The 27,502-nt window shown below is 38.2% G+C and overlaps 2 protein-coding genes across 11 annotated transcripts in view; one reads left to right on the top strand and one right to left on the bottom strand.

Annotated features, from left to right (window-relative positions):
- The window catches only part of WASHC5 (WASH complex subunit 5), a 31,059-nt gene extending 15,904 nt beyond the window's left edge, over positions 1–15,155 (bottom strand). For 2 of the 9 annotated variants that reach the window (XM_086874979.1, XM_086875071.1), the window contains exons 1-15: positions 14,579–14,706; positions 13,471–13,771; positions 10,350–10,434; positions 9,987–10,087; positions 8,864–9,056; positions 8,167–8,319; positions 6,218–6,331; positions 5,498–5,669; positions 4,550–4,677; positions 4,108–4,237; positions 3,182–3,294; positions 2,396–2,562; positions 1,688–1,763; positions 925–1,035; positions 679–819 (exon numbers count right to left, since the gene is read on the bottom strand). In XM_086874979.1, coding sequence (XP_086731105.1) covers positions 679–819; positions 925–1,035; positions 1,688–1,763; positions 2,396–2,562; positions 3,182–3,294; positions 4,108–4,237; positions 4,550–4,677; positions 5,498–5,669; positions 6,218–6,331; positions 8,167–8,319; positions 8,864–9,056; positions 9,987–10,087; positions 10,350–10,434; positions 13,471–13,505 — 1,719 coding nt within the window. In that variant the 5' untranslated portion in view covers positions 13,506–13,771; positions 14,579–14,706. Of the gene's footprint in view, positions 1–678; positions 820–924; positions 1,036–1,687; positions 1,764–2,395; positions 2,563–3,181; positions 3,295–4,107; positions 4,238–4,549; positions 4,678–5,497; positions 5,670–6,217; positions 6,332–8,166; positions 8,320–8,863; positions 9,057–9,986; positions 10,088–10,349; positions 10,435–11,469; positions 11,616–13,470; positions 13,772–14,444 lie in introns of all 9 variants that reach the window. The other 7 variants (XM_023921498.2, XM_086874388.1, XM_086870954.1 and 4 more) reach the window with 7 other exon arrangements.
- NSMCE2 (NSE2 SUMO ligase component of SMC5/6 complex) overlaps positions 14,393–27,502 on the top strand; it is a 128,108-nt gene continuing 114,998 nt past the window's right edge. For both annotated transcript variants that reach the window (XM_086875219.1, XM_086875193.1), the window contains exons 1-2: positions 14,393–14,905; positions 18,523–18,670. In XM_086875219.1, coding sequence (XP_086731345.1) covers positions 14,426–14,905; positions 18,523–18,670 — 628 coding nt within the window. In that variant the 5' untranslated portion in view covers positions 14,393–14,425. The remainder of the gene's footprint in view (positions 14,906–18,522; positions 18,671–27,502) is intronic.

Genomic DNA, 27,502 nt, shown 5'->3' with positions numbered 1-27,502 from the left:
GAAAACACCTAACAAGTGAGCACTTTGGCAAAATCTCCAGGGAAAAGCTGGCATCTTAACTCATTATTAGATTCTTTGGGGAAAGACTTACTGATCTACTCAGTTTTTTTTGTCTCATCCTCCTCTACTGAAAATAAAACCATACATTTTTAATGTTTGCTCACTCTTCCAGACTGGTTACAATGCAGAAGAAAAAACAGAGACAAAATGAGCCACAGCAGCTTTATCTGATCAAATCAACGTGCCTCCATCCTCTCCTCATTTGAGAGCAGCAAAAAGCTTAACCCTGCTGGGGTTTAAACCTGCTTATTTAGTCTTGGACCTTTTCCTCTTGGAACAAGAATGCCAAATGTGGAGGGCTTCATTTCAGACTCAGGTGTTCAGGATTCCATCCTCCTCAATAATTAAAAATACCTTTATGCTCATTTATAGATTTATTTAGTTTTTCTCCCCTTCTCTGTAAGACCAAAAGTTTAAAGTTATATAAACAGAAGCACAAAAGTTACTCATCCATCCTTGTGTAAACTAAGGTATGTTCACAACACCACCACAGTTTTAAGTGAACAAATCTAACTTCACTGTTAAACTGTAACTCTATGGAACTGTATAGATTTAAACTTAGGTTAAAGTTGGCCACCTGTAAAGTTTGCTTTTTCAGAATTCCTGTTTTAACTGCACCTCATATCGTGGTCCAAGCTGAGCGTAATCTCGTAGCTTGTCCTTATCGAGGCGAGTAGGCACTTCAATTATATCGTGAGTCTGAAGCTTTATGATTTTGAGAAGAGATGTAAACATGCTTTCTGGAATTATCTGTAGAACCTTTGTAAATGAGAGAAGAAACACCCACAGTCAGTATATTCTCATTGAGAAAATAATCCTCAATTAAGAAAAAGTAATTAGAGGTTATGCCTTATAAGCACCCACCTTTCTCACATAGGAAACCAACTCGCCAGAGTAATACTGGGACACACTGAGAAGGTCGGGGCTGTTCGCTTGATTGATACGGAGAAGCGGCAAATCAAGAGCAGAAGCAAGCTAGAAATAAAGTTAACATTTTAACTTCACTTTTTTTTTCTGATGAAAATTACATGCTTGAATTCTCTTGTGCAGGCTCTTATAATACAACCCAAAGTACTAGACTCTTCCTAAATAGCAGTGTTATACCAGGCTTTCCAAGAGAAAAAAATTGTTAAAAGTCAAAGAAATCCAACAGTCCATAAGGCTATCTTCCCTAAGATTGTTAAAATCTTAACAGCTGCATGGGTCATTTTCAGTTGTAATTTTATATTCTCAATCACTCTAATTCCTGTTCTTATTTCTACAGAAGATTTTTTCATCTGAAGCCAGAGCTTCATTGACAGACAAAGGAGAAAGAGAATGTATTCCTTCAGCCTGTTCTGATCCATATGCAGAGGATCTCATCTCTGCACCAATGCCTCCAGAAAATAGCTGTAATGAGTAGAGGCTGGACTACAAGACTTATTTGCCTAACAGCAGCAATGTAATAGTTGCATTTTCCTTAAAACTAACCTTGAGTTAATTTAATACTGTCTAAAAAGACTGGACATAGAAGATGCTGGTAAAAGGAAGTCTTAATTCTTCTCATTTCAGAGCCTTAAGGCTTTTTAAACCAACTGCTTGGATTGACCTGCAGTGTTCAAGTGCATTCACTGTTGCTCAAACTTACCTTTAGGAAAGTGGCTCTGAGTTTAGTTACCATAGATGGACTGACTCTTATGCTGTCCTGCATAATAGATGTGAAGCTGGGATAGGAAACAAACAAAATTATCAGCTTCGTCCCCTGAAACTCTTATTTTCAACTGTTTAATTGTATGTCAGCAGCAACAGTGTAATATGAAAATGGCACAGGAGATCACTAACAAACTTCACTAAAGGAGTATTTAGGTCTGAAGAGATACTGGTTAGAAAAACCCTTTATGAAAAAGGGTAGGTGGGGATGAGACATCAGAGTGTTAACAGCCAAGGCAATGAAGTAGTGCTCAGCAAAATCACACCATGGAAACAGAGTTCTTGAGCATTAGTCTCTCCTTGGTTGTTTTTTTTGGTTGAAAAATGAACTCCAGTATTTTGGAGAACACTTAATAAGACTAAGGGCTGGACACAGGAGGTCAACAAAGCTCAAAGAGAGACAGCAGTTACACTATCACTTAAGTTACACTATCACTTAACCTGCAGTAAACAACCTGAGGAGGCCAGATGTTAATTCCTCTTGAAGCTGATTAGAATTCACTATACTTAACAACTCACAGAACAATGCTTCAAGACTGTTTTTAAATTGGAATGTTTGTAGTCAGTAACATTTATGCATTTATGTTATTTCCCACAAGTTTTACAAATGGTTACTGACTGGAAGAAAAAGGTCCTGCTAACACACCTGTCAATCAATTGCCAAGCATAAGAAAGATCACCAATTATCTGCATGGTGATCAAGACCTCTTCTTTAATGTTGATAGTTCGGATCATCTGATGGAGAAATTTGCGGGTGTCAGCCAGAAACTGGCAAACTTGCAGGTTACTTTCCAGCTGGTGAAACTCTTGGACCTATATTTAAAAAACAAACAAAAACCATAAAAAGACTCTTTTTTGCTGTTTTCATCTTTAAGGACAGTAACACAGAACCAGTAAACTTATATTACTTCTGGATGTTAGCAGCAGTAAGACACTTAAATCCTGTCCTGTTACAGGGTGTATTAACAATAAATTTCACACAGTTATTCAAGGAGGTCAATGTCAGACATTATTCTGAGTACTCTTTAATATCCTGGAAATAGAATGAGCACACAGAGAAAAAATACAGTTTTATTCTGCCTTTCAAATCACCCTTTCTAGTTTCAAATGATTTTATTTTCAGAATTTCTAGAAGATGAGTAATATTGCCAAATAATGTTAAATACTGAATTAATTTCTTTGAAAAAACCTACAAATCCTCAGCTACAGGTGACATGACCTTTCATGCTATATCCTTTTTTTTATAATACCAAGGTCTATACAAAACTCCTGCTTACTGTAGATATGTAACAGCAAAGATCTAATATATTTAAACAATTCTTAAAATGCCAATCTGTTTTCTATCTCTGCTATTAGAAGTCTTTAGATGTATAAAAAAATGCTGCTGTTCCAGAAGGACAGGGTCATTTATCTCAAAATGTCTTTATCATACCTCTTCCAAAGCCTGTATTAGCTGCACAGTTTTTCTGCCTGCTGCAGTAGAATCATCATAGTTCAGAGACATTATTTGCTTGGAGATTTCTCTGAACCAAGCCTGGAGATTTTCTATGAAAAAATTAAGAATAATTTGAAGAAATCTCTGCATGTATGATAGGCAGCAAAAATACAGGGAACTTGCTAGTCAAAAGAACCAGCTAATAATAGAAGATTATTTTTACAAGTTTTTATTTCACTGGTACATTTCTGGTCTTTCAGCATGTACACTTCTAAAGTGGCATATGCTCAGGTAAATTTCACATACAACATTAAAAACACCTACCAACATAAATGGGCATTAAAAAAATCTTATTTTTACACCAGTCCAAGAGAAAAAAAGAGATTAAAAAAAAAAAAAAAGTGCAAGGAATTTGGAAAGAAGTACAGATTTGATGTTTAAGTCCTTGGAGATGTGGAGAATACCACTGAAAAAGTAAAAGAAGGTTTGAAAAAATGCTGATAAAATTGAAATCCAAGTTACAACCAGGAAAAGAATGAGGAAAGAAGTTAAACCATCTCTAATTTTAATGGGTATGATCTTCTTATTCCTTTGTATATAGAACATTGTAACATGAACTCCATTATACATACAAAAGTGAACTGACATTTTATAGTTTTAGCTGGCATTTCTAAATAAAGGAATGAAAAATACTTTTAAAAATAGGGCCATCTAAATATTAGGTACCTAAATATTCCTTACATATGGAATATGTGCTGAAAACCTAAACAAGACAAGAGTTAAAGAGATCTCTTCAGCAGCTGAGGGACATGAAAATTGTTCTTATATTATCACTATTAGACTCATGTATTTTCTTTTGGTATCACTTTAGAAATACAAATTGAAATTACTTTCTTCCCCACAATATAATTTTTAATAATTACCATTTTTCTCCACTCTAGTAAGAGGTTTAACTCCTGAGAAGACATCAGCAAGCTCAGTCATCCTTTCAGACCCCTCTTTTTTATAGTTCTCCCATTTTGCTTGTTTTTCAGACAGCATCTGCTTGAACATCTACTGAAACCCAAAGCATCTGGTTTACAAAACTGGCAAGGAGGCATATCACAATTGGTGATAAAAAATACTGAAAACAGATGGAACTGACTTAGTGATTACTACATAACTTCAAGATCTTGACGGAATATTAAAAACAAAATTAAAAATATTAAGAAATACAGACAGTGTGATGGACATACAGTGACAGAAGCTTACGGAATTTTATATAACAATACAATGCAGATTTTTTGATTTTTAACCACTTATAAATATATCCAATGAATTTTTCAGCTTAGATATCTTAGAAGACTCTGGTTGGCAGCACATTACCTCTTTTAAAATGAATTCAAATTGAGCTGTATCCAGAAGAAGCTGGAAAAGGATCCTGGAATTGTACTTTGAGTCAGTTAAAATTTGATCCTTTATCTGGCGGAGACGTTTGTTATTTGGATCACAAGCTGAAAATAGAAAGACAACATTTCCCTGCTGTTACATACAACTTGGCCAAGCATTTCAATCTTTGTAAATACATTCTTTTTTTAATAGCTTGAAGGCAAAACATTTTGCTCTGGTATGTAAATCCCTACTTGTTTTCCCTTTACATGGAATAACCCTTCCTTTGAATAGGATATAATTAAGGTTTCTGTGGTGTTTCAGCCTTCTTAAGATTTCTGCAGGCTTCTGAAACTAAATGTGAATTTAGTCCATCTGATCGAGAAGCCAAGAGATCAGTATTTCTAAAACCATTACAAAAATTGTAATGGGGTGTAACAGAAGCCTCCTTGCATATCAAGAAGCCTCAAAGACAGCACAAGTATTCAAACAAGGGAATGTCTAAATAACTCGGTTTACACACCCGAACTCACATGAGAGACGTTACTCAACAGTTTCAGCTGAATTTCAGTTCAATAGAACAAAAACCCTGGCTTCAACCTGTAAATTACTAAGATTTTAAGAAGCTGGCCACTGATTTCTTTTTGGAGCTATTTAAAACTTACAGAATTATGTTTTTCTGTAGAATATTATTCAACAAGATCATGACTTCTACTGATTTTTGTACCTGTTTTTGGCTCATGAGAACTGAGGAAATGCATGTGCCATTTCAAACAAGGCTTTAGGAGACTATTTGCAAAACAACAGCTCAACAATCTCCTGCAAACAGTAGAGGAAACTGCTGACTTCAACAGCAGCAGAACTGAACTTCCCCTGAGGCCCCAAAATGAAGCCTCAGTGGAGCAGGACTGACAGCTCAGCAGTGAGTGCAGCACAGACTCTTACTCGTGTCTGCAGTGTGCAGCATCAGCCAGCGGATTGCCACGTTGCAGTCTCGCAGACAATTCAGCAGCTTGGGAATGTTGTCCAGCACCAGCTCTTCCCTCAGGCAGCCTTCCTTGAGGAACTGCTGCACCTGCGTGTGCACTCGCTCGGTGACTGCAGCATATCTGCTGGCCTTAAAACACACAAAGCCTGCATCAATAAAATCCTACTCTCAAAGGGAATACACCATGTTCCCTAGAGCTTAGAGGGCACACAGATCAAAAAAGTGCTATAAAAATTATTATTATTACTAGTAGGCAGTATTATACACTGCAAGTGCATGACACAGACTACAAGATAAACCTTAAAGCAAAGAGGCTACACAAGAAGTGTAATGTTTCAAAAATGAAGACTTGTAGCCTTTCTAAATATCCACTTATATACTCTCTAGGAATTATTCCTAAAAAATGGTAGTAATATTTTATTGCCTAATGGGAAAGAACAACAACAAAAATCTATCACAGAATGGAGATCCTTTTTATGATTTAAGTATGAGTTCTACTTGGTGAACTTCTTCCCTAAAGATGAAGGAAAATCTTCTCATATTCCCTAAATTTGCGAAACAATATAGAACATACATTGTATGCAGGAAGAAAAGACCCATGAATTATTGATGTCATACCCTTCAGATGTCCACACATCTTGCATCTTGCTAAAAATACTTATTGCTGGCTTATGTACCTGTTCCTTGACATTTGAAAGATCCAGTGTGTAGTTGAGGGCAGTTTTAGCAGCTTTGTAGGGTTCCCATGCTTCTGCCAGATTGACAGTGATTCCCATGTAAATGCTAATGACCTAAAATTGGAAGCAGAACACAAGAAGCTGCATTTATGTTATTATTAAGAAAAATACAGTTTGCATTTAGCAATATGACAGTAAGGGATATGCTGAGAGTATAAATAACAGATAACTGAACTTTTTTGGCAGCAGTACTTTTGGGTGTACCATCTTTGGAAATCAAGAAGAAGACTTCGAAATAAAAGGCACACAATTAATTAGAAGCTTAGTTCTGAAAAAAAAGATGACAGTTCTTTCAGTCACTATATGTCAATTTGTACTATGAACTCCAGTTAATAAAAATGCTGGCATAAGCAAAAATTTGCAGTCTGAAGTTCTCATTTCTGAAAATAAGCTTGTAGTTCTCTGGGAACAGAGGGATTCTAATGTCCTCTGAAATAGCCAGCTATTGCAGTTTCTTCCCTCCCTACTTTACTGCTCCACTTATGGTACAGAAGAATACAACTTGAAACCAACAGAGGAACACAAATTAATGTATAGTTTCTTTGTCAAGTCTGATTCCCTTTGATACAGATGACCCAGGGACTGTATTCTTATATGCCAGCCTAATAATTTCAGTAGCAGTTTTTGCAGATGAGGGATTCTTGATGGAAATCCTAAATCTCAGTACTGAAATAAAGTAATTACATTTTAATCACTACATCTGAAAAGGTCTACAGAAGCACACATAGTGATAGCTTTAGCTTCTATGTTATTTGGACAATAGCACAGGGCTAATCCTTAAAACAAGTTTTCAACATCAGTGTGGAATGATTTGTTGGGGGACTAAGGTTGTCCTCTACAGCATTCTTGACACGCTGGTAGAATTCACCAGCAGAAACCACACAAAGGTCAGAAATGACAAATATAAAAGGAAATAACAAGTAAAATATAAAATCTTTTACTTGGGACACACCCAAACCCTCACAACAACACAATCTGGGACCAGCTGCCTAAGTCACAACTCTACAGAAAAGGACCTAAGTGTCCTGCTGGACAAACCAAACATGAATCAGACACACAGCCTTCACAAAGAGTAATCACACACTGATTACTGCCAGACTGCAGCCAGCAGATTGAGGGAAGTGAATCTTTCCTTCCAGCCAGCCTTCATGAGGTCTCAATGAGAGAAATGGGTCCAGATTTGGGCTCCTCAGTATGAGACAGACGTGCACAAACTGGAATGAAATGAACAGGAGGCCACTAACACACCTGTGGGACCCAGTATGTAAGAGCAGGGTTTGCTTAAGCTGGAAGAAAGATGTCAAAGGAATGTGACTGTGGTCTTCCACTACCTAAAGGGAAGTCATGACTAAGACAGAGCCAGACCCACCTCAGAGGTACATAGTGAAAAGACAAGAAGCAACAGCCACAAGCTATAACAAAGGAAATTCCAGCAGTACAGAAGGAAGAAATTCTTGACCACGAGAGTATTGAAGCACAGCCACAGGTGTCCATAGAGGCTGCAGTCTTCACCTTAGATATTTTCAAAGCTAGCTGGGCAAGGCCTTAGCAGTCCAATTTAGCTTTGAAGAGAAGGCAGGACTGGAAGATGCCTAAAATGCCTTCCATCATACACCTTCCTGGGACTCACTTTACTTTGATGGTATTAGAGTGTAGTTGACTAAAGCATTTAAGACAGTAAATTACACTTTCAAAGGACAGCTTTCCATGCTTATCCAGAGTGTTTGGCTTGGACTGCTTCACTCTAATGAAGTAAAATTTCCACAGAGAAGAATCTGTTCTAGTTTTAGGTTATTATTATTTTCTATGACACATACTGTAACAATAATTTCAATTGTTCTTATAACATTAAATCCAGGGAACAGTTTCAAAGCAGAATTAACTTTTACCCAATTATCTGGAAAGTATTTATCCACTATCTCTCTCATTTTGGCTTGTTGAGTGTGAAGAATAGAAGGGTCAAAATACAGTATCACATAGAGCATAGCAGCCTGAGTAGCCAGGGCAGTGCTGCGATGTTCTGGCAATGGATATGCTGAAACCTGGAAAAAGTAACAAAACAAAGCTGAACATAATACAGTGCATCATAAACCACCTGAAAATATTCTGGGGCACATTAAAAGTGTACGGATACTATGAGGCAAGAAGTTTATTTAGCTAAGTTGGATATGCTTGGGCATGCAGCGTATTTACCAGCTGTATTTCCAGAGTGTAAAAGTTGACTGTGTAGATGAGTGCTACTTTTAACAGGCTACAGTAAGATTTTACTATGCTGTAAATGAGTCAAGTAAGACATGTTCAGTCACAAGACATTAAACAAAAACATTGCTTTTTACGGCAAGGCTAGCCAAGTACTGCAGCAGGTTGACCAGAGAGGTTCTGTGGTTTGTACCTCTGGAGATATTCAAAATCCAACTGGATGCAGCCCAACCTGCTCCAACTGAGTGCTTGAGCCAGGTTAGACTAGCTGATCTCAACAGCCCCTGCAACCTCTGTCATTTATTTTTTTCTGCACTTCATTGAGTAATTAACCTAAGAATCAATTTGATACTCCCCTTTAAAGCCCTCTTTTATCTCATGGCTTACCTGGTTGTAAATGTCATCTGATCGTAAGCGGCCTATAACCATGCTAATGAAAGTTTCACTTATAGGAACTCTGCTGAAGTAACTCTCAGGGTAGTTTGGAGGTCTTTTAGCTCCAGGTTGGCTTGAGTATCCAGTGCTTCGAAGCAATTTACAAATATCATCTAAATTGGAGTCAGCAGAGGATCGGGCTGCACTGTTTTACAAAAAAGGAGGAACAAAAATATGAGCTATAGGACTTAGTAATTTCATTTTCTCCCACCCCTTACAACCACACCCTTCTCACAAGAAAATTGACAAGTACTGAAGTCTAAAGGAGGTTTTTGATTGTTTATTCCATTAATTTCATGTTACAGGACACTAATGAATGTCCATACCGAAATTCCAGATAAGTGGACAAAGCACAAACAGAAAATTGAACTCAGGAAGAGAAAGAAGGAGCTTTCTATTCAGAGAAGAATTTGTTCCTTTTTTTTTTTCCTTCTTTTTTAAATTTTCATTTTCTTTATCCCCATTTCTGAATTCCCCTTGTCAATTCACTTTTGTATGCCAGAGTTAAAGAATCTCTCATATACTGGGAGGCATAAACATAGTCAAAGCAGCATTTTAAATGTGTGGAAGGATTTGCACTGACACCTTTTAAGGCCACAGCTGCTATACACTGATGCTGAGAACCTACCCTGTAAAACTTGTTACTGATGCACCTAAAAAAGCACTGTAACTGCAAGAAGTCTGACTTGCAATACATTTGTCACCTAGATAGTCAGACTTTTCAGAAAGTTTCCTTGCATGTTTAGTAACCTGTGACACTTTCATAGCTGGCACTTGCAGCTTAATAGCTTTAGCTGAAAGTTTGTGAATATTTACGTGAATATGTTATTTGTGAACTTCAAATGTCTGTTGCAACAGAATGAAAAATCCACTGCTCATTTTGCAAAAACACAGCTAAAAGCTAAAGTAAAGTCTACTGATAGTCAGAGAGCTCTGCTGAATTATCTGTGTAAAGTCAGTTGATGAAAAAGGTGTCAATACTTCCATTTATCTTAATTCAATGACCCAAGTTACTGAATATACTTTACGTTACACATCTCAACCTTGAGTGCTTCTGTACACCTATATACACTACCTGTATCGGTAGTAGGAAACCAACATTCTTTCTCTGACCTCTCCTTCAATCTTCTGGTCAATGACCAGTAGCATGACTCCATATAAATACAGGGCTTCACACTGTTTGAAAAAGAGAGAACAAAGAAAGAAAATCACACAAACATGATCTTGCAGAAGCATTTAAAGAAAAATGTGTTGCCAAACTAACCTAAAGTCAACTATGTAGTCAACACAACATGAAAAATGGCAGGCTGAGGACTTCTGCTTTCTCCTCCTTGAAGTGAGTCACAGCACTTCCATGCACTTTGTGAACTTATATTTTTGTCTAGTTTGGCACTTACTGAGTTAATTTTCTATTATTACAAAACTAGTCAATACTTACTAGAAGCTGTTTCCCATCTTCATTAAGGAGGACAGTTTCTAATGTTTGCTGAATGTAAATTCCTTCATTGAGGTCATCTAAGTATCTAGGAATCATGACAAAAACTTTGGTCATTGATTATTTTGCTCTCAAACTAGAATTAAATCAGTCACATTTTCTCTGCAAGCAAACAGATACATCAGAACATTACCCTAGTACAAGCAGCATGGTGTTTTTCAGACAAAGAAGAGAGGCTGTCCTATAAAATGAGAGGCTGGAACCCCTGGCTAGTGCCCACCAGTTGGCAAAAGCTTCCTTCCACATCCTGATGGCGTATGTGAAAAAAGCGGAGGATACCTGGCAGCTTACAGCTCATCCTCTTAATCTTGCCATGGGTGGATAACAGCCTGGGAAGGCTGCCATGCAATAATGCAGTAAAACTCCCATATTTTCAAGTTACCTAAGTATACCTCCTCAAAATACCATAAACTGATCTCAATTGCAATTTGGAAGGTAGGGATAGAAATAGAGTATGTTCACCTTAATTAACAGAAGATTTATTCCTTTTAAAGGATTTTCCAGTAACACTACTTAATATCAAACATTCAATCTTTTCATATAACATCAACAATAAAACTCTCATGTGTAAGATGCTCAGTAACATTTTCTTTGAGCATTTCATGAACCTTTCATTTTGTTTTTTATATGTCAGAATAGCAAACCTGAGAATATGACTTCACTGAAAAATTAAGCTCAAGAAAATAATGCCAATGAAAGTTTAAAAAAACCCAAACTACCTGATATTCTGTTTTCCAAGACCACAAAAAATTAGGTTAATAATATAGATTTGCCTTTTATTAAAAAAAATCTTCAGGACAATCTCCAAGATAAAGAAAAACTAATTCAAATTTACAATTGAAGAAATCAGGTAGAGAGGTTAAATGTTTTCAAGTCATATATTAAGCTGGTAGGGAACTGTTGGAGTAAACGTTCCTGTTCCCTCCAGCAATCCAGGTTTCCTGGTGCACATGAATATGCTTCAACAAGAAGTATAATGGGTCTCTAAGGGAAAATCTTCTCATCAATAAGACAAAACAGTAATCTAGTCTTCAAAAATCCCTATGTGTTTAAGATACCATACCTGTTTAAATCTACAATGTATTTATGTACACTCTGAAAAGCTAAATAAAATCTTGTCAAAATTTCAATGTTGTTTTCACGAAATTCTTCATCTAAATCCAGTAACTCAGGCTTGGCTTCCAGTTTGCCTTCACATGTCTCAGGCCCCTGACAAACAGAAACTCATCTTTAGAGACAATACTTGACTTTGATCTCTACTTGACTTCTCTACAGTAGGACACAGACCATGTACAACCACCCCCATGTGCAAACCAGAGTTAACATTCCTTACGAAAACAAGGATCTGCAGTTTTCCAACCTACTTTAATGTTAAATATTGATTCCATAAAGATGAGTTTTACACATTTTTACAATCTGCAATGACTTTAAATATGATTTATCCAATGTAAGTAATGGGAAAGAATAGCCAATGCTTTCAGTAAAGCTCCAATACATCTGAAGGCACTGGGTGCTTTATGTAGTGCTGACTATCCCCCTGATGGAATTTTTCCCTTTACACATTTCACCTGGTTGATTTCTCAGAGAGAAACCATAACATTGAGGGTTCACAAAGCTTAGTACCTTCTCAAACTGCTTGAAAATATTACACATGTTTTTTACACATACTCTACATCTAGCTCAGCACTTATCTCCTGAAACTTTGACATTAAAAATCATGGGGGAAAAAAGAGTTGGGATGAAGAACCTGACTTCCTCAAAGCAGTAGTTCAACTTTTCTAACCCTTTACCATGGTCATATTTCTCATAAGCACCATTCAGTCTTACCATCATCATCTACATGAAAATAATGTTGAAGTTTAATTAAAGTATTATTAAAATTTCATTAAAAATACCCAGCTGACAATTTGAGTTTTAAAAAATATTCTTCTGCTTCTCTTTTTGTGCAAAACATCTACATAAAACACAGCATAGGCACCAAACTGCCTATGAGGTTCAAATGGACAAAGTAAATAGCCTCAACTTTTTAAAATCTCAAATCTCTCATTAAGTAATTCTAAGAATTGTGAATACAGAAGGGGTGCATTTGCAATAAAAATATCTGTAAATTCTCTAATCTCTGCTTTTTAAGTGTAACTTCTATGTATTTGTTTTAACTTTGAAAAACAGCACACTTATGCTTTCTTAACATTCAAAAATACTACAGCTTTAAAGATTGTTGTATTTCTCGCCAATTATGGCTATCTGCTTTTAAATTTTCAAGTAATTTGTTTAAAAAAAAAGACTTCTACCAAACACTTAGATCTAAAGGTAACTGTGAAATCATTTGTGTTCTGGATTTTCAGTAACCAAGGCTCACAGTTCTTGCCTGAAATTTACAGTACCTACTATAATAAAATTGAATTAAATTGTATTAGTGCCTCACTTGCTTTCTTATTACCATTTCTTGTACTGTACAATCCAAATAAAGACAGATTAGATAATCTCTGTAGTTCCTTCTTAATCATGCTGGAGAATGACAGAGGGTACTTAGTACTGCAAGTTTAATTCTGAAAGAGAAATAAGGGCTTTCCATGGACACTTCTCCTTGACTTATTTATTTATTCAGCACATGTGACAAGTCCAGTGAAAGAACAATCACAGCATTGTCAGACAGGAAAGCAGAAAGCAGTTTTCATGGCTGTAAAGAATAAGCTACAGATTAACAGAAGAAAGACTGGCATACTGCCCATGGCACTGCTCTGAAGGAAAACAACCAACCGTGCAGGCTCAGAATGTTCTGGTGGAAGCATAATTTAGTGGTCCTGCAGGAATCACTACTACTACTACTACTACTACTACTACTACTACTATGACTACTACGACTACTAGTATCACCTCCCCAGAATCCAATACTCAGTTTTATACAACTGGTATCTATCAAAGTTCACTGGCCAGATGACTCAAACATTTTGGAAGATGTAGTAGTAATAAACACAATAGTCAAGAATGGCTGTTTCACAACCCAAAACATCCTCATGTGGGACAGCAATGCTTTAAGGAGTTGAACAATGAAAGCATTTACCTTAAAATAACTAAAATCAAATATGATATCTCCATACTTCTGCTGATCAGCCTTGTCCTTTAGCCTGAAAACACCAGGAATAAATTCGGAAAGTCTCAGAAGTTCTGCAATGATGGCATTTCCACAGGAAACAATCCGAAGAATTGCCTGACCACAGAGATTGTTTTCAGCCAGAAAATCCACCATTGTGGAGCTGGATGTGACAGAGCAGCAGAAGTCCTGCAGTCTTATTCCGATCCTTACTCTTTAGGTTACTGGGAACAGGAAGCCTGATGAAGAAACCAGCCGTGCCATTAATAACCTGTAAAAACAAACCCACACACATCCAGAGTGGTTTATATTCATGTTTTTGATAGTTTAATTTGTGGATACTTAAGCATACTCTCCAATCTTTCAAATTATGTAATCTAAATTATCCTCAGCTTTGTAAAATGAAAGAAATGCACAGAATTAATTTTCAGCATGTACACTGAGTTTGAGAAGTGACCTGTGTGAGCAGGCAGGGGAAATGTGAAGAACAGTTGAAAAATACTACTGAAAAATGAAACCATTAAAAATACTTAAGCAATTATAACCAGTCAAGGAGATTGGGCCCAAGGAAAGCAAAACCACTTTACAAACTGTTTTTAAGTGGGCACTTTAAAAAACAGCCAAAGTTATCATAATGGGTTGATCTATAAGGAAAACTTTCATAGCAAATGGAAACGACACAGCTCCATTCCTTTATTTATTGCTGAAGGACGAGCTTTCATGCTGTGGGTGCATTTCCTGCTCAGTTTGATTAGTTCACACGTTTCCTGCGGGATACGGCGTGCAGCACCAAAAATAAACGTCTGTGCCTCAGGAACATTTATGAGAAGTTATGACCAGGCTTGATTTTTCACCAAACACCTTCTGAACCACTGCAATAAATTTAAGATGCCAGTCAGCTGTGCCAAGACAATTCTGAACCAGAATGAGCGCCCGGAGCCCACCCAGGTCCTCAGTGCCGCCGCAGGCGCTGCTCCACAGGGCGCACAGAGGGCCCCAGACCGGCAGCGGCCGGACAGGCTCCGAACCCGGTCCCGTCCCGTCCCGTTCCCTTCCGTTCCGCCGTCGCCGAACTCACGGTTTGCAGCCGGACGGCCCCGCTCCCTCAGAGGCTCCGGCCGGTGCCCGCCCCGCCCGTCGGGCTCACCCTGTCCCGGCAGCGCCTGCGGGCAGGAACGGCGGCGGCTGCGGGCAGGGAAGGATGGAGGGAGGGTGGGAAGGATGGACGGGAAGCGGCGGCGCTCCCGACGACGTGGCCGAGCCCTCCCATCACATGACGGCGCTGGCTGATGAGGCGGTTCCGCTTGCCCCGGTGCCCGGCGCTACCGCCCGCCTGCTTCTACCGCCGGGAGGGCGGCGTGGGGCCGCCCCCGGGCCAGCCGCGCTCGGAAGCTGCGGGGAAGAGGTGAGCAGCGGCCGCTGGAGAGGGTGGCTGTCCCTGCCGGCCCCTCCGCGGGAGAGGGCAGCGCTCCGGGCCGGGTCCGAGGGCCGGGTCCGTCCGCGAGGGACTGACCGGGCTGCCCGGCCTGTCCTGGACCGGCCCAGGCGGCGAGAGGGCCTGAGGGCTCCGAGCTTCCTGCTCGGCTCTGGACCCTGCTCCCCACGCCCGTAGCGGGAAGGAAGGATCGTCTGTCTCCCTGTGGCAGCTCATCACCGAGTGTGCCTGGTGCTGGACGCTCATCCTGGTCCTCGGAGAGAATTTGACACTGGCTGAGCCGCAGTTACAGAAGCAAATAATACTTTTTTCTTACCTCTGCTTCATAGTTTGAGATTTGGAAGCATAGAAAGTTTAGGTCATTTTATCAAATATTTAAAGTAGGGAGCAGAATAGGAACTGCAGCTTTTTTTTGTTCTTTATCCTGTCTCTACCATTTGATCACTTGGTGAAAGAAAAAAAAAATGCCCTCGATAATCTCTCATTCACCACGGAGTTTGCTGGTTGTGTTTTCCAGAAGTGAGGGGGTTGGGGGTTGCAAATGATAAATTCTTGGATACACCCACTGAAAACCTTCCTGGCAGAAAAGAGCGTGTTACAAACACTGCAGAGAAACCAATTCCAGCTAGGAATGTGCCTCTCCCTTGGAAGGTAGAATGGACAGCTCCAAGCTGAAGTTGAAGGATTCACTTAGAAAGTTCAAGAGTGAAATCTTTGCCTTGGGATCTTTAGGAGACCTGAGGAGTAGCTGACTGGCTCAAGACAGGCAGCTGGGAAGTGATGGGGGAACAGGGCCTGTAATCCCTGAAGTGGCAGAGTGTAGGAGATAAAAGGAAAACAACATGTGTGCCAAACACACTCTACTGCCTGGGGTTTAGAAGCTGCTGAGACAATTCTGGATCCTGGGTGGTGGCCATCTACCTTTTTCTCTACATTTTCTTTTTCTTTCTGGTGTTCTTACACGTTCTTCTCAAAATATGTTGTAATCTGGGCTGAAAAGTTCTAGTGTCTTCTTGTGTCTAGAGAAGTTAAAGTTTGCTGAGCTAAAGTTTGGGAAGTGCCTTATTTTGTCTGGATGTTTTAAAATTTGGCAAATATCTTATTCTACTTGAATATTCTAAAGTTTGCAAGTAAAAGTTGTTATGGAGTCTCCTGGTAATCTGGTTGTTTTTCCTGTGCACTGCCCAGGGTATATCCCACTGCCTTCCCCTGAACCCATCAAGTAGGCTGGGGCATTACAGGATTGTAACCAGTTTCTAAGAAAAATAATCTTTTATTAAAAAACAAAAAAAGGAAAATTCATCTAAAAGGAATCACTTTCCAAAAGACAGATTGAGATGAACCTACCACTGCAATGATATGATTTAATGTCATAACCAGTAACATCTGCTTCTATGTATTTGCTCATGAGAATGAAGGAGCCTTTTTAACTTTTCACTGTTGGTTTCTTTTTTTCCAGATTCCTGCTTTCACAGTGTGTATCTGTGAAATTTCCAAAAGAACAGCAGGCTTTCTCAGTGAGATTTACCAAGTTCAAGAGAGGAATTAGGCTGTCTTTGTTAACTTTGATACATAAATTTGGCTCAGAAAGAGAAAGTTTCTCACATAAGTTTATGTGACTATTCAATAGTGTATATTTGGATCATAGAGATCCTATACAAACAGTCTTGCTAAGATAGCAAACAAGTACCTTAAAAAAATGTTAAATAATATACTAGCTGAAGGAATTTGTTATTAAATCTTCAAGAGCATCCTTTTTCTTTAGTTTTAGGGAGTTCTATAAGGAACTTTTCCCTTGTCTTCTGTTGTCAGTTTGACAGCCTCTCAAGGTCTCTAATGATAGTAGTCACAGTCTTCTGTCAGGGAGAGCATGAGCTGACATAACAAGAGCTGTAGTTGAAGCCTGCTGCATCTGTGGAAAGATGTATCTTTAGAAGGGGATAGAGAGGAAGACAAATTTGCATGTAATTAAGAAGTGCAGTTTGTGGTGAGATTGAACTTTCAACAAAATGTTGCTGGAAGCACATGACCTAAAGATGGTGTACTAAAAGATAGTATTCACTGGCCAAGCACATTTTATAAATGAAAATAAAGGAAAATGATAGGAAATAAACATTAGGAGACACCAGGTCTTCAGGTCTCACAGTCTGCATAGTACTTGTGAGGAATGTGTCAATGTTGTTCAGGTTAGGGGGAACACAAGAAGTTCTGGAGTTTGAGGGAAAGCAGTAGAGATACAGCCTTAGGTATACAAAACTTTTTATTGTATATTATGTATATCTATTCTAATTCTATTTGTACTTTCTATTTAGAGGTTTTCCAGATTGCTGCTGGATTAAACAACAATCTGTTAAAGACCCTGTTAAAGGCTGTTACTGATAGAACAACTGTTCCCTTTCTAGTATACCCCAAATTTGTTTGTGGATTCTGCTATCTTCCCCAATGTTGTCTCAATATAGTCCTTGAACATATTAGTTATTCTTTACATGGAATAATGCAGTATTTCTATTTATCTAAGAGTTCTGCTTTGCCTATTTCTCGTCTTTTTTTTGGGTTCATCTAAAGCTGAAGCAGAATTTTTCTAACCTGCAAATTGAAGTATAAAATTCTGCACACGAGGTTCACGTTTCTCACAGTAGCTACATGTTGTCTGAGTGGGTTATGGCAAAGGATGAAGAAGGAAGAGCAAAAATTGGGGATTTTTGTGAGGAAACAAATGTATGGGAGCAGAGTGGATAGGCACAGCATAAGCAAAAACATTTGAAGGTTCTAATAATAACAATTATTAGAACCTTTGAGTGTTTTTGCTTATGCAAATTTTTTTTAATTAAAAAAACCTAATAATATAGAGCTATTAATAATCGCTGCTGCTAATAGCAGAGGAGCTAATCCCCACAAGGGTGTAGGCTGTGGGTGTGTATTGCAGAACCAGAGGGTGGTAAGGAAGATAAACAATAGCACCTGTGTGACTTTTATTTTGTGCTAATGGAATGCGGGTGCTAAAAGTTTGTGGCAGCTTTGGCAAAAGTAAGCAGCATTTTTAAGGTGGGCTTTTATATAAAAATGCTGCTAGATGTTTTAAGAAGATTCTTAGAGTGGTCCTTTGTTAGATCTTATTTTTTCCAAGGGCCAGCTGCTGGTGAAACTAAATTGAATGTGAGAAATCACATTTCTTCCTAGCCTAATTGATTATATGCCTGGATAACCCAGACAAGTTTTTGGACATGTGGGCTTTTTTGGATCTTTTTTTGGATCTGAAATAGAGCAGTAGTTTTCAAGCAGACATAGTTGTGGAGTTTGAACTTCACTGTCGTTCAGTGATAGAAATGAGCAGAGGAGAACTGCCAGTTGCTTTTTAGGTGTAGTTTTGCTTAATACTGAATAGGAGGTGAATTGAAACCTGTGAGGCATTGCACTTTCACTGAAATTACTGATATCTTGGGAGCTAAGTTTTCATCCCTGCTCCCTAATGTTTCAGTGATTCTGTTGACACTGCTTTATGTTTAGCTATCTCTTAGAACTTAGGTTTTCTATCACAAACTCTTTGTGTGCAGCTTTTTTTAATATGTTCTCCCTGTTATTTCTAGAGTAACAATTTCAAGATGTCAGGTGGTCCAAGGATCTCGTTCAGTGCAATTGATTCTGCTCTTTCTTCTTTGAAAAACTGCCAGTCCTACATCAACTCTGGAATGGATGTGGCTACTCAGGTTGCCCTTGACCTTGTGGAAAGTTTCAGTAAGTATATTCTCTCTTTTATTGTGTCCTGAATCTGACAGGTGAGTCCCAGACCTATGTATTTTGACTTCGTTGCTGTTAATATCAACCTTTATTGCAGCTCTTCTGGCTTGTCCAGGGTGTTTTCATTAAAATAATTTCAGTTAAATGGAAGATTTCATTTAAATGATAAATTCAGTGAAAATGTAAATACCTGGCAAATATTGTCCCTGCTTTTGTGACACCCAAGACTAATGGTGTTCCAGTGATTGTTACCCTACAGCTTTGTAGAAACTTTAACATTGCTGAATGAGATGGAGGAGGCCTCTTAAGTGGGTGAATAAAATGAGTTTTCATTCTCATACTGCTTCTTTGTGTGTGTTTTATTTGACATTCAGGGCAAAATATATTAAAATAATGCTAAAGATTTTGAGTAGAAAGCTTGAGACACCTGTTAGAGGATGCAGTTTTTTTAAACACTGTCTCTCCTGAAAATCAGGCATTTTTTAGGATGCTTCAATTTGGACATTTGCAAAGTGGGGTACTTTAAGTCTTTAATTACTGCTGATGGTCGTGTCATTGCTATTTCACAATGAAAGGAGCACTGCAAAGCTGCTTTTCAAAGACAAGCATTAGCTGACCCATTTCCATATCTTAGATCTGTGTTAATGTTTTCACTAGGGAAAAATAAAAACTTTAAAGCTCCAAACCTCTGATAGTTTTAATAAAGAGCAGAGTGGAGAGCAAGAATCTTTTGAAAGAAAAGTTCTGCTGTTCATTATAAATCTTGCACTCAGCTAAGCCAAGGATTATGTACAATCAAGATTAATGTTTTTCTCATCATCTAGTGTCATAGTTCTCTCTCCTTTCACCTTTTTATCCATACTGCTGTGACAGACGATTGACATGTCATTTCTAGCAGGGAGGGAAAATGGAAAGCTTGTCTGATCAGTGACCTGGGGATTCCCTTTGACGTAAAACTCATGTAATCAGTTCCAATTCCTCTCTGCTTTAGCAGTCACCATCTCTCCTAGTTTATTATGAGGAATGCATGGAAATACATTGAATGTATTGAATTTTTTCATCCTCAAGACCACAGAAATTAATTATTTATACAAAAAATAAGTCTTCATTAATTTCACTCTTCAGTAGAAGCTCCTGTTGCATTCCTACTGGGAAGGATATAAGGCAGCTTAAGCTCAGCTGTGCAGATCTGCAACTGCAAGTTTGTGCCTTGTACTCCTAGCAAATGTCTCTTCCTCTTCCTGCTTCTGACACATTAGTCTTTAATTAAAAGCTTGAAATTATTTTGTTCATTTAACTCAGTAACTAAAAGGACCATTTTTAGCATTCTGTCGTGAGAGGAGGAGAATACTCCTAATGAAATACGTTAAGTTACATCATGGGACTGGAAAACAGCTCCTATCTAGATCATAACACATTTTATTCTAGTAGAGGCAACTTTCCTGTTGAATCATGGTTATAGAATTATCAAGCATGATTTACTATCATAGTCCATCCCATTGCACTACAGAGAAGGTATTCCAGATTTCTAGGATTTGTAGGTCATACTTCTTTGGTCTGTTGTTCCGAAATTATATTTTACCTACAACAGTTGTCTTCATTCTTGCACCTTTCCTTGCAGATGTATTTACATGGAATGAACAAATAGTGGTCGTCACTTTTGTAAGGTTTTCATTCCCCTGACTACTCTGCTTGGACTTCAAGTTCTTGTGCTCCTTACAAAATGCCATCAGGAATGATACCAGGTTTCTGTGGTAACATGCTTTGGTAAACTCTCAGTGTTTTAGAATTAGCATCATCTGATCTCTTGGACTTGACTGTTCAGCTCTTACCTCCAGGTCACATGTGGCAATTTCTATTTCTAGAGCTGTTGTTCATCTGTCCTACTTTGCCATCATGTTCTGAGGCAAAATACTAATTTAATTTCGAGACAGAGTTAGATAATATATTTCTGTGTTCTTCTTCCTGTCTCATTTGCAATTTTCTTTAATTTCCTTTGCAAAATTTGACTGTCTGGCTTCTGACAGGTTTCATTGCCAAGCTTTGTGGAAGCAAGGAATTCTGTTGCAACTGTTTGTTTTAGTTCACAAGCACTTTTTCTGTGGTGTATATTGTTCCTTTAGTCTTTCGTAATGGACAGTGCTGTTTTTTGTGAATAGTAACAACATTTTTCATAGCAAGTACATGAGAAAAATTACATTTGCTTCTTAAGGCAAAGACTGAAAAGACAGCAAAGTTAGTTCAGTGGGTGATTTTTCCTCTCTTAATTCCTATTCCCCACAAACAAAATCCTGAAAACATTTACTATTAAATGTATTTATTAAATATTTATTTTGTTCTACTCCTGTATAGATTTATGAAAATAAATTACTTGTGTTAAATATTTAGGTCAGGCATTGCTCATTTATGGATTTGTACAATCTCTAGAAAAATAAGGCTATTTATTATTAATAAGGCTATTACTAATAATAGCCAACAGTGTGCAGAATAATTTTAATGTATCTGATCATGAAAACCGCTTATTTTTAAGGGGTTTTGTTGATGTCTGTGAAGTTAAATTGCTGATTAAGATCAGCATTTATTAAGATCAGATCATTGCTGATCTCCCTGTCAATTGAGAACCTGCTGACTTTTAGCATTGAGCATCGGTGTTACGTGCATGTGCTGGCAAAGAGACGGAATTTTAAAAGATCCTGGAAGGGGTTAAGGATCTGTGAATCTGGAGGTGAAAATTAGTTTCAGCAAACTGAATGTGAAAGGGAAGCTGCCAATTTAAAAGCTCATTTTATTTCAAGAGTGAAAAAGAAAGATAAATCTCCTGTCCTTCTCAGTCTTTCTGCTGATTATCTTTTAGATATTGACATTGTCTAATGGATGTATTTTTCACTTCTTTAAAGAACACTGTTGTATATAAACATTTTGAAAAGTTACTATATAAATAAATGATGCAAGCAAAAAAAACAGACTGTGCACACTTGATTTCAGTATGTCCTGCCTGTGCTCTTGGATATTCTGTGGCCCAGTCTAGTAAAATACTGAATGACAGGACACATTGATAGTTGTGGGTGGTCCACCAAACTTTCAAGCATCTGAGTACTTTAAAACTAAAGCACATACTTATATCCTTTGCTGGATTGGAGACCTAATAGATTTGTGAATTTGAGGACACTGTTCAAAATCAGTTATAATGCGAGTAAAATCATCTCAGTTCTATAATTTGCATCTTCCTAAATCTTGCCTCGTTCTGGTTTTGAGCTTTATTAGTGTGATTGCAGAAAGAGAATTCATTAAGTTACTTGTCGCAAGTACTTGTTTGTCAGCATCTCTGAACTGTAATTCTCTGAGTGTTGAACTTTAAGCCATGTGTTGATACCTCTGCACAAAGAAACAGCCATTTCCACTGCTAGTTTAACTTCTTTTGGTTGCTGAACTGTCTTTACTTACCTACTTGGAGTAGTTCTATAGAGTTAGAAGGCACTGATGGACATCCATGTCAAATACTTGAATGATAAGTTTTACTCTCTGTTTTTGGAATTAGTGAAACATGCAATTCCACGTTGACTGATGTGCTGATTATGGTAAGAATATGCTGGCCCAGGACAAACTGGCATATCCGTGACAGACATCCATTCCCAGCTTTGCTCCAGATTTTGGGTGTAAATTTGGTCAGCTTGCTGAGGATGGCAATTTTAGGTGACTCTTCAGCAGAACTTTTTCAAGAATATGGGATTGTAAAGTATGGAAAGCTGTGGATATTGAAATGAAGAAATTTTAACTCATGGTAATCTCCAGGCTTCCAGTCCAACAGCTGCTCTTTAGATGGGGTGTTACTTTTGTCTGGGCTGGAGTCCAAGCTGGGAGGATTGTCCTTGCAAGTGGGAAATAATTGGGAGGTCTGGAGACTATACTAACTACAGACAAGGTAAGAATTTCTTAGCATAAAATTTTTGAAAAGCATTTTAAAGAATGAGCAGTTAGGGTTTTGTCTAATTATCGGAATGGGTTTTCTAGTAGAAAGCAAGATGCTTCATTGATGTCTGGGATATTCTTCCAACCATACATCACTTTCCCAGTGTGAAGTCTAGAGGCCATGAGGTGTGGAATAGCTGTTTTTTAGAAGCAGTTACTGCAGGTGAATTCTAATCTTACTTGAGGAAAAAAAAAAAAGAGCTACCTTTTCTTCAAAGACTTGCAGAAAACGTCATGGTCAGCTGCTGCCCATGGCTGTTGCGGTTTGTATTGCATAGCAGTGATCTTCCTGTAGCACGATTAGCATCTGCTTGAGAATTCCTTCTGTTTTCTTACCATCCTTTGAAGGGTTTTTGTGCTCACCACTGTGTACAGAACAGGCCCAGGGGTCTTAAAAATGTTAGTGACACAGTTCTTTGGCATGTTCCCCAGATTGAGTTACATCCCTGACTTTTCTTTCTTGTCTGCTCATTGCATAACCTGCTACTTCTGCCAGCAGAGTTTACCTCAATTCTGTCTGCTTGCCCCATTTGTCTGTTCCCCTTGTCCCAAGGCTGTCATTTTCTTCATATGTGCTGCACTGCATCTCTGTCGTTCCGATTGGGAATGGCTAGAAAGAATGACACTGGACTCTCAAGGGAGTTTCAACACGAGAATTCCTTTAGTTTATTGCTTCAGGCCTGTCTTATAGACAGATAACGTGGAAAGTACAGAAAAGAAACTCTTATTGGCTAACAAAGTGCTACATCACCATCATTGGTCAGGGGCACTCTACCCCCCTGACCCTCTCTTGCAAGAGGAAACAAGAGGACAGATAAACAACACCTGGCAGTTGTTTTCTGTCTCTGAGGATTGTTTTGAAATCCTCCTTTGAATTCCCAGGCTAGCTTCTCAGGCAGGACTGAGAGGCCATGGGCCTGCAGTCTCTGCAGCTCCCTGCAGCCTGTTCCAAAGCTAGCATCCATACATCTCATATGTGAAATGTTCTCCTTTTCTGACTGCTTTCTTGTCACCAGTTGATCGAGATCCACTTATGTCATCATGCCTGTTCAGTACTAGTTAAACACTAGCTGGTAATGTAGGATCTTCTTTCCATGTGGATTTAACCCTGTGAGATTACTGTTGAGAGCCTGACAGCCGACCTCTGGCGACAGCTTACCCACATTACTTTGACTTATCTCACATCTCAGTTAGAATGGTTTTAACAAGAACAGCTCTAAACAATGCTGAGGGTTGTTGACATTTGGAGCATCCAGATGTAGTGCTTAGCCTTGTTTTATGAAATTATTACCAGCCTTTTGATAGACAACTGGATGAGTTTATATGGAATAGCCACTGTTCTTTGCGGTGACTTTCTAAACCCATTGCGGCAGCCTGAAACAGTCAGACTTGAACATTCTAAGTTTTTTCATCCTTGAGAGACGGGCCCTCTCCATATAAGTTTCTCTGTCATTGACCTAAAACTTCTGTTTGGAATGGTATAAATTCCAGTATGAAAATGGACTCTGTAGCTCTGCTTGAATATCAAATTATTTGGTTAATTTGTTTTCTTTGTTCTTTTTTTTTTTTCCCGAGCTTATTTTTCCTTGGAAATTCAAATGCAGAATTCCCGCAGAATTGTACCATAACATGAATCTTGACATTGACAAAGTTCTTGTGCATGAAATGACTACAATGTAATTGTTTTGGATCCAGAAATCAAACTGCTGACACCTGTGCTTTCTAAAATGTTAATAGTCTCTTAGTTTCCATGGTGTTTAGAGATCATTGTACTTCTTAAAAATAATCCAAACATAAGGTATGTGTCCTGAGAACAACCTGTAGCATATAGGTTGGAGTAACATGTTGTGACCTGCTTGAGTGAGAGGTGTGAGCATTAAGGTCCTCTGACTGAGGAAATGAGCAGGATAAACTTTGCCTTGCTGCCCTGTTCTTGTCCAAGCAAGATAAACCATGTCAAGATGTTTTCTTGCACATTCTGCTTTCTATCACATACAAATGGTACCTTGGTCAAGTTTCCACCTCACAGTGGCCTCTTAATGGTCAGAGCTGTGGTCTGTGTTGCAAGGACTGTTCATGAGAAATCAGACCTTGGTTTTCATTCTTAGGTCTGTATATCTGTGAAGCTGCTTGTTAGAAGAAAGTAGCAAACAGTTTTATATGCACTGTAGGCATACATTTTTTTTCTTATTGGAGAACCTAACTGTAGATTTTCTGTTTTCTTGTTGGAGAATGTAAGTGTAGAATATCGAAATCCATCCTGGAGATAAATGGCTTTTCACTGACACTTGCTATGCAGAAATGTTTTCTAGTTATGAGGAGGTAGTGTAGAAAATGAGGAGAGACCAATAATGCATGAAATTCATCCTTCTGTGTAAGACTCTGCTAGATGTTTTCTGTGAAGCTGCAAGAATTCCCTTATGATACCATGCTGCTCACAGAGGAAGTTTTGTCCTAACCCCAGGTTCTTCTCTGCCAGAAGCTGTTTGTTCACTGATCTGCTTTGTTGCTACACCAGTGTCTGTGGTGCTAACTGGCGACATGCACAAACTCAGTGTAGGTACCAGAATTACTTGTACTTCCAGTCTTTCTTGGAGAAGTTCTTTTCCTGTCGTCCAAAGTCAGCTTGTGTTTTGTGGTATGGGAAATAAAAAGTTCCAGATTCTCAAAAATACTAATTTTGTTTTCCTTCAAATCCCTTGCTTAAGATTAATATTTTTAGGAAAGATGTATTTAACCTCATATACAGGTATTTAACGTTTCGTTTTTTAATGAGAAAGATATGTTTTCTTCAAGTGAGTACATGATGTTATGCTTAGAGTATATCTTCAAATAATTTCATTCTTTGAAACAAGAAAGACTGTTTGAGTTCTTGTGAAATACTTTTCTGAAAACAAAAAAGTTACATTTTTTGCACTATGCTCAATATATTGCACTATGCAGTCAATATAAAATTTTGAGAAGAGAGAGCTGTATTACCTTTTTTTTTTCCTACCTCTCTTTACTTACAATGTTTATATCCACTGATGAGCCCGCTGCTGGAACACACTGGTTGGTTCTGGAAGTTGTTCTTCAAAGAAGCGGCCCAAAAAAGGAGAATTGGAAATGTGCCTGGTTTCAAAATCTGGAGAAATATGACTTGTAATGAAAGATTTTTGTTCTTTTATATTTATCCAAAACCACTCTGACTGTAGTCTGTAATCTTACAGAGTGGGAAGAAACAAATATGTAGTGTTGTTACTGTTTCCTTGCTGTAATTTTGACTGCAAGCAAGGCACAGTGCAGTGAGGGGAAAGCAGCTCTATTGAGCTGTAATAAGCTATATTAAGCAGCTATATTATTGTCTTCAGCAGTGTGCTTTTGATCTGATAGCTCTTTTTCAGTTTGGGTGCTCATTAAGCTGGGTGTATCTCTGTTCCTCAGCTTCAGCAGTTCGAAGTGCAGAGAAACCCTTTAGGTGGCAGCAGAGGCTTTGCTTTTTGCTTCACCGGCCGTGGCACTCTGGAACTCACTCCTAGAATGCATCTAGAGGTGTTGGTGTCTTATCACTGTACTCTTGCATTTAGTGACAACAAAATATAAATGGTGGATTAAGATGAATAGAAAGAGAATTTGTGTTATCAGATTGATAATGATCATTGCATTTTATACATTTTTTCTTGCATGAAGCTGCTATGTTGTAGTTTATCTAGAGAGTATCATTCAGAGTGAAATCCGGGCTTGGTTTAAAGCTTAGCTTGCTGAATTACTGTCCTTAGTGTGTTCTCATGGAAGTGTCCTGACAGTGTGCACCTGAGCAGAAGGTCAGAGCTGGACAGTCCCAGGTTTTGTCAGAACTCTTATGAGTGCTCAGATGAAAACTGCCCAGTTTTATTTCACAGATTTTGGTAAGGTGGTATTTACATAGAGTCCGATGTCAAATACATACATATGTGTGAATATTTATTCCATTTTCTTATATATTTTTCTAAGGCACTGAGTAGTTTTCTCCCCCAAAGGTCATTGCGAGTCAGTGAGATTTGCAGTCACCTGGTGGGTTACCTCATGTACCCATAGTTACTATAAATTTCGCTGTCCTAGACCTCATAAAATCTCAGTAGTCTTCAAAATAGATCATAAGTGGGATTTAAATGCTGTAAAGACCTTTTTGGAGACCTTCTGTGCACTAGTGATGTTAACCTTGAGAGAATGAGTGAGCTTACGGCTGTGAGTTATAGGCTTGAAATTGCTGGGTGAGGTTCTTTGGCCTCTGCTGTGCATGAGATCAGAACAGAATGATGCTGATGGTCTGTTCCAGTTTAGAAATACCATGAAGTACTGCAGAGGTCTTGTGTGGGCTCTTTAGCGCAAAGATAAATCAACCTTTTTGAACAAAAGCCAAAGAGAAATATTTTATCTGAGTAATTTACTGTATGACACATTCTCAGTGTTTGGTCAAGACATGAAGGAAGCCCTTACGTAGATGTGATCATTCTGAAACTTCATCCAGATCCTACGAATAGATACAGGGCATTTTCAAAAAATTTTTTTCCCTTTCTTTTCCTGTCTCTTTGTTCATCTCTTCAGTTATTCAAGAACTTGTTACTAGCTTTTACCTTTTTTTCCATACTCAAATAACTTTTTTTTTGTAAGGGAACATAGAAATTTTTAATACTTTCAGTTAAAAAAACCCCTCTGATTCAAATAGAGGTTTTATGACATGTTTTATGAAATTTACACCAATGTTGCATAGCACACTGATGTTCCAAAAAATCAAGATTGTAATATGTACTGATTAAATTCCAGGAATTTAAATGGGAACGTTTTCTTTTTCAGTTAGAATTGTGTGTAAGATTTTTGTGTTTCTTACTGACATTGAAA

This window comes from Cyanistes caeruleus, chromosome 1, assembly GCF_971803275.1.
Source record: "Cyanistes caeruleus chromosome 1, bCyaCae1.hap1.1, whole genome shotgun sequence".
Taxonomy (NCBI): Eukaryota; Metazoa; Chordata; class Aves; order Passeriformes; family Paridae; genus Cyanistes; species Cyanistes caeruleus.
This window is presented reverse-complemented; position numbering and strand designations above follow the sequence as displayed.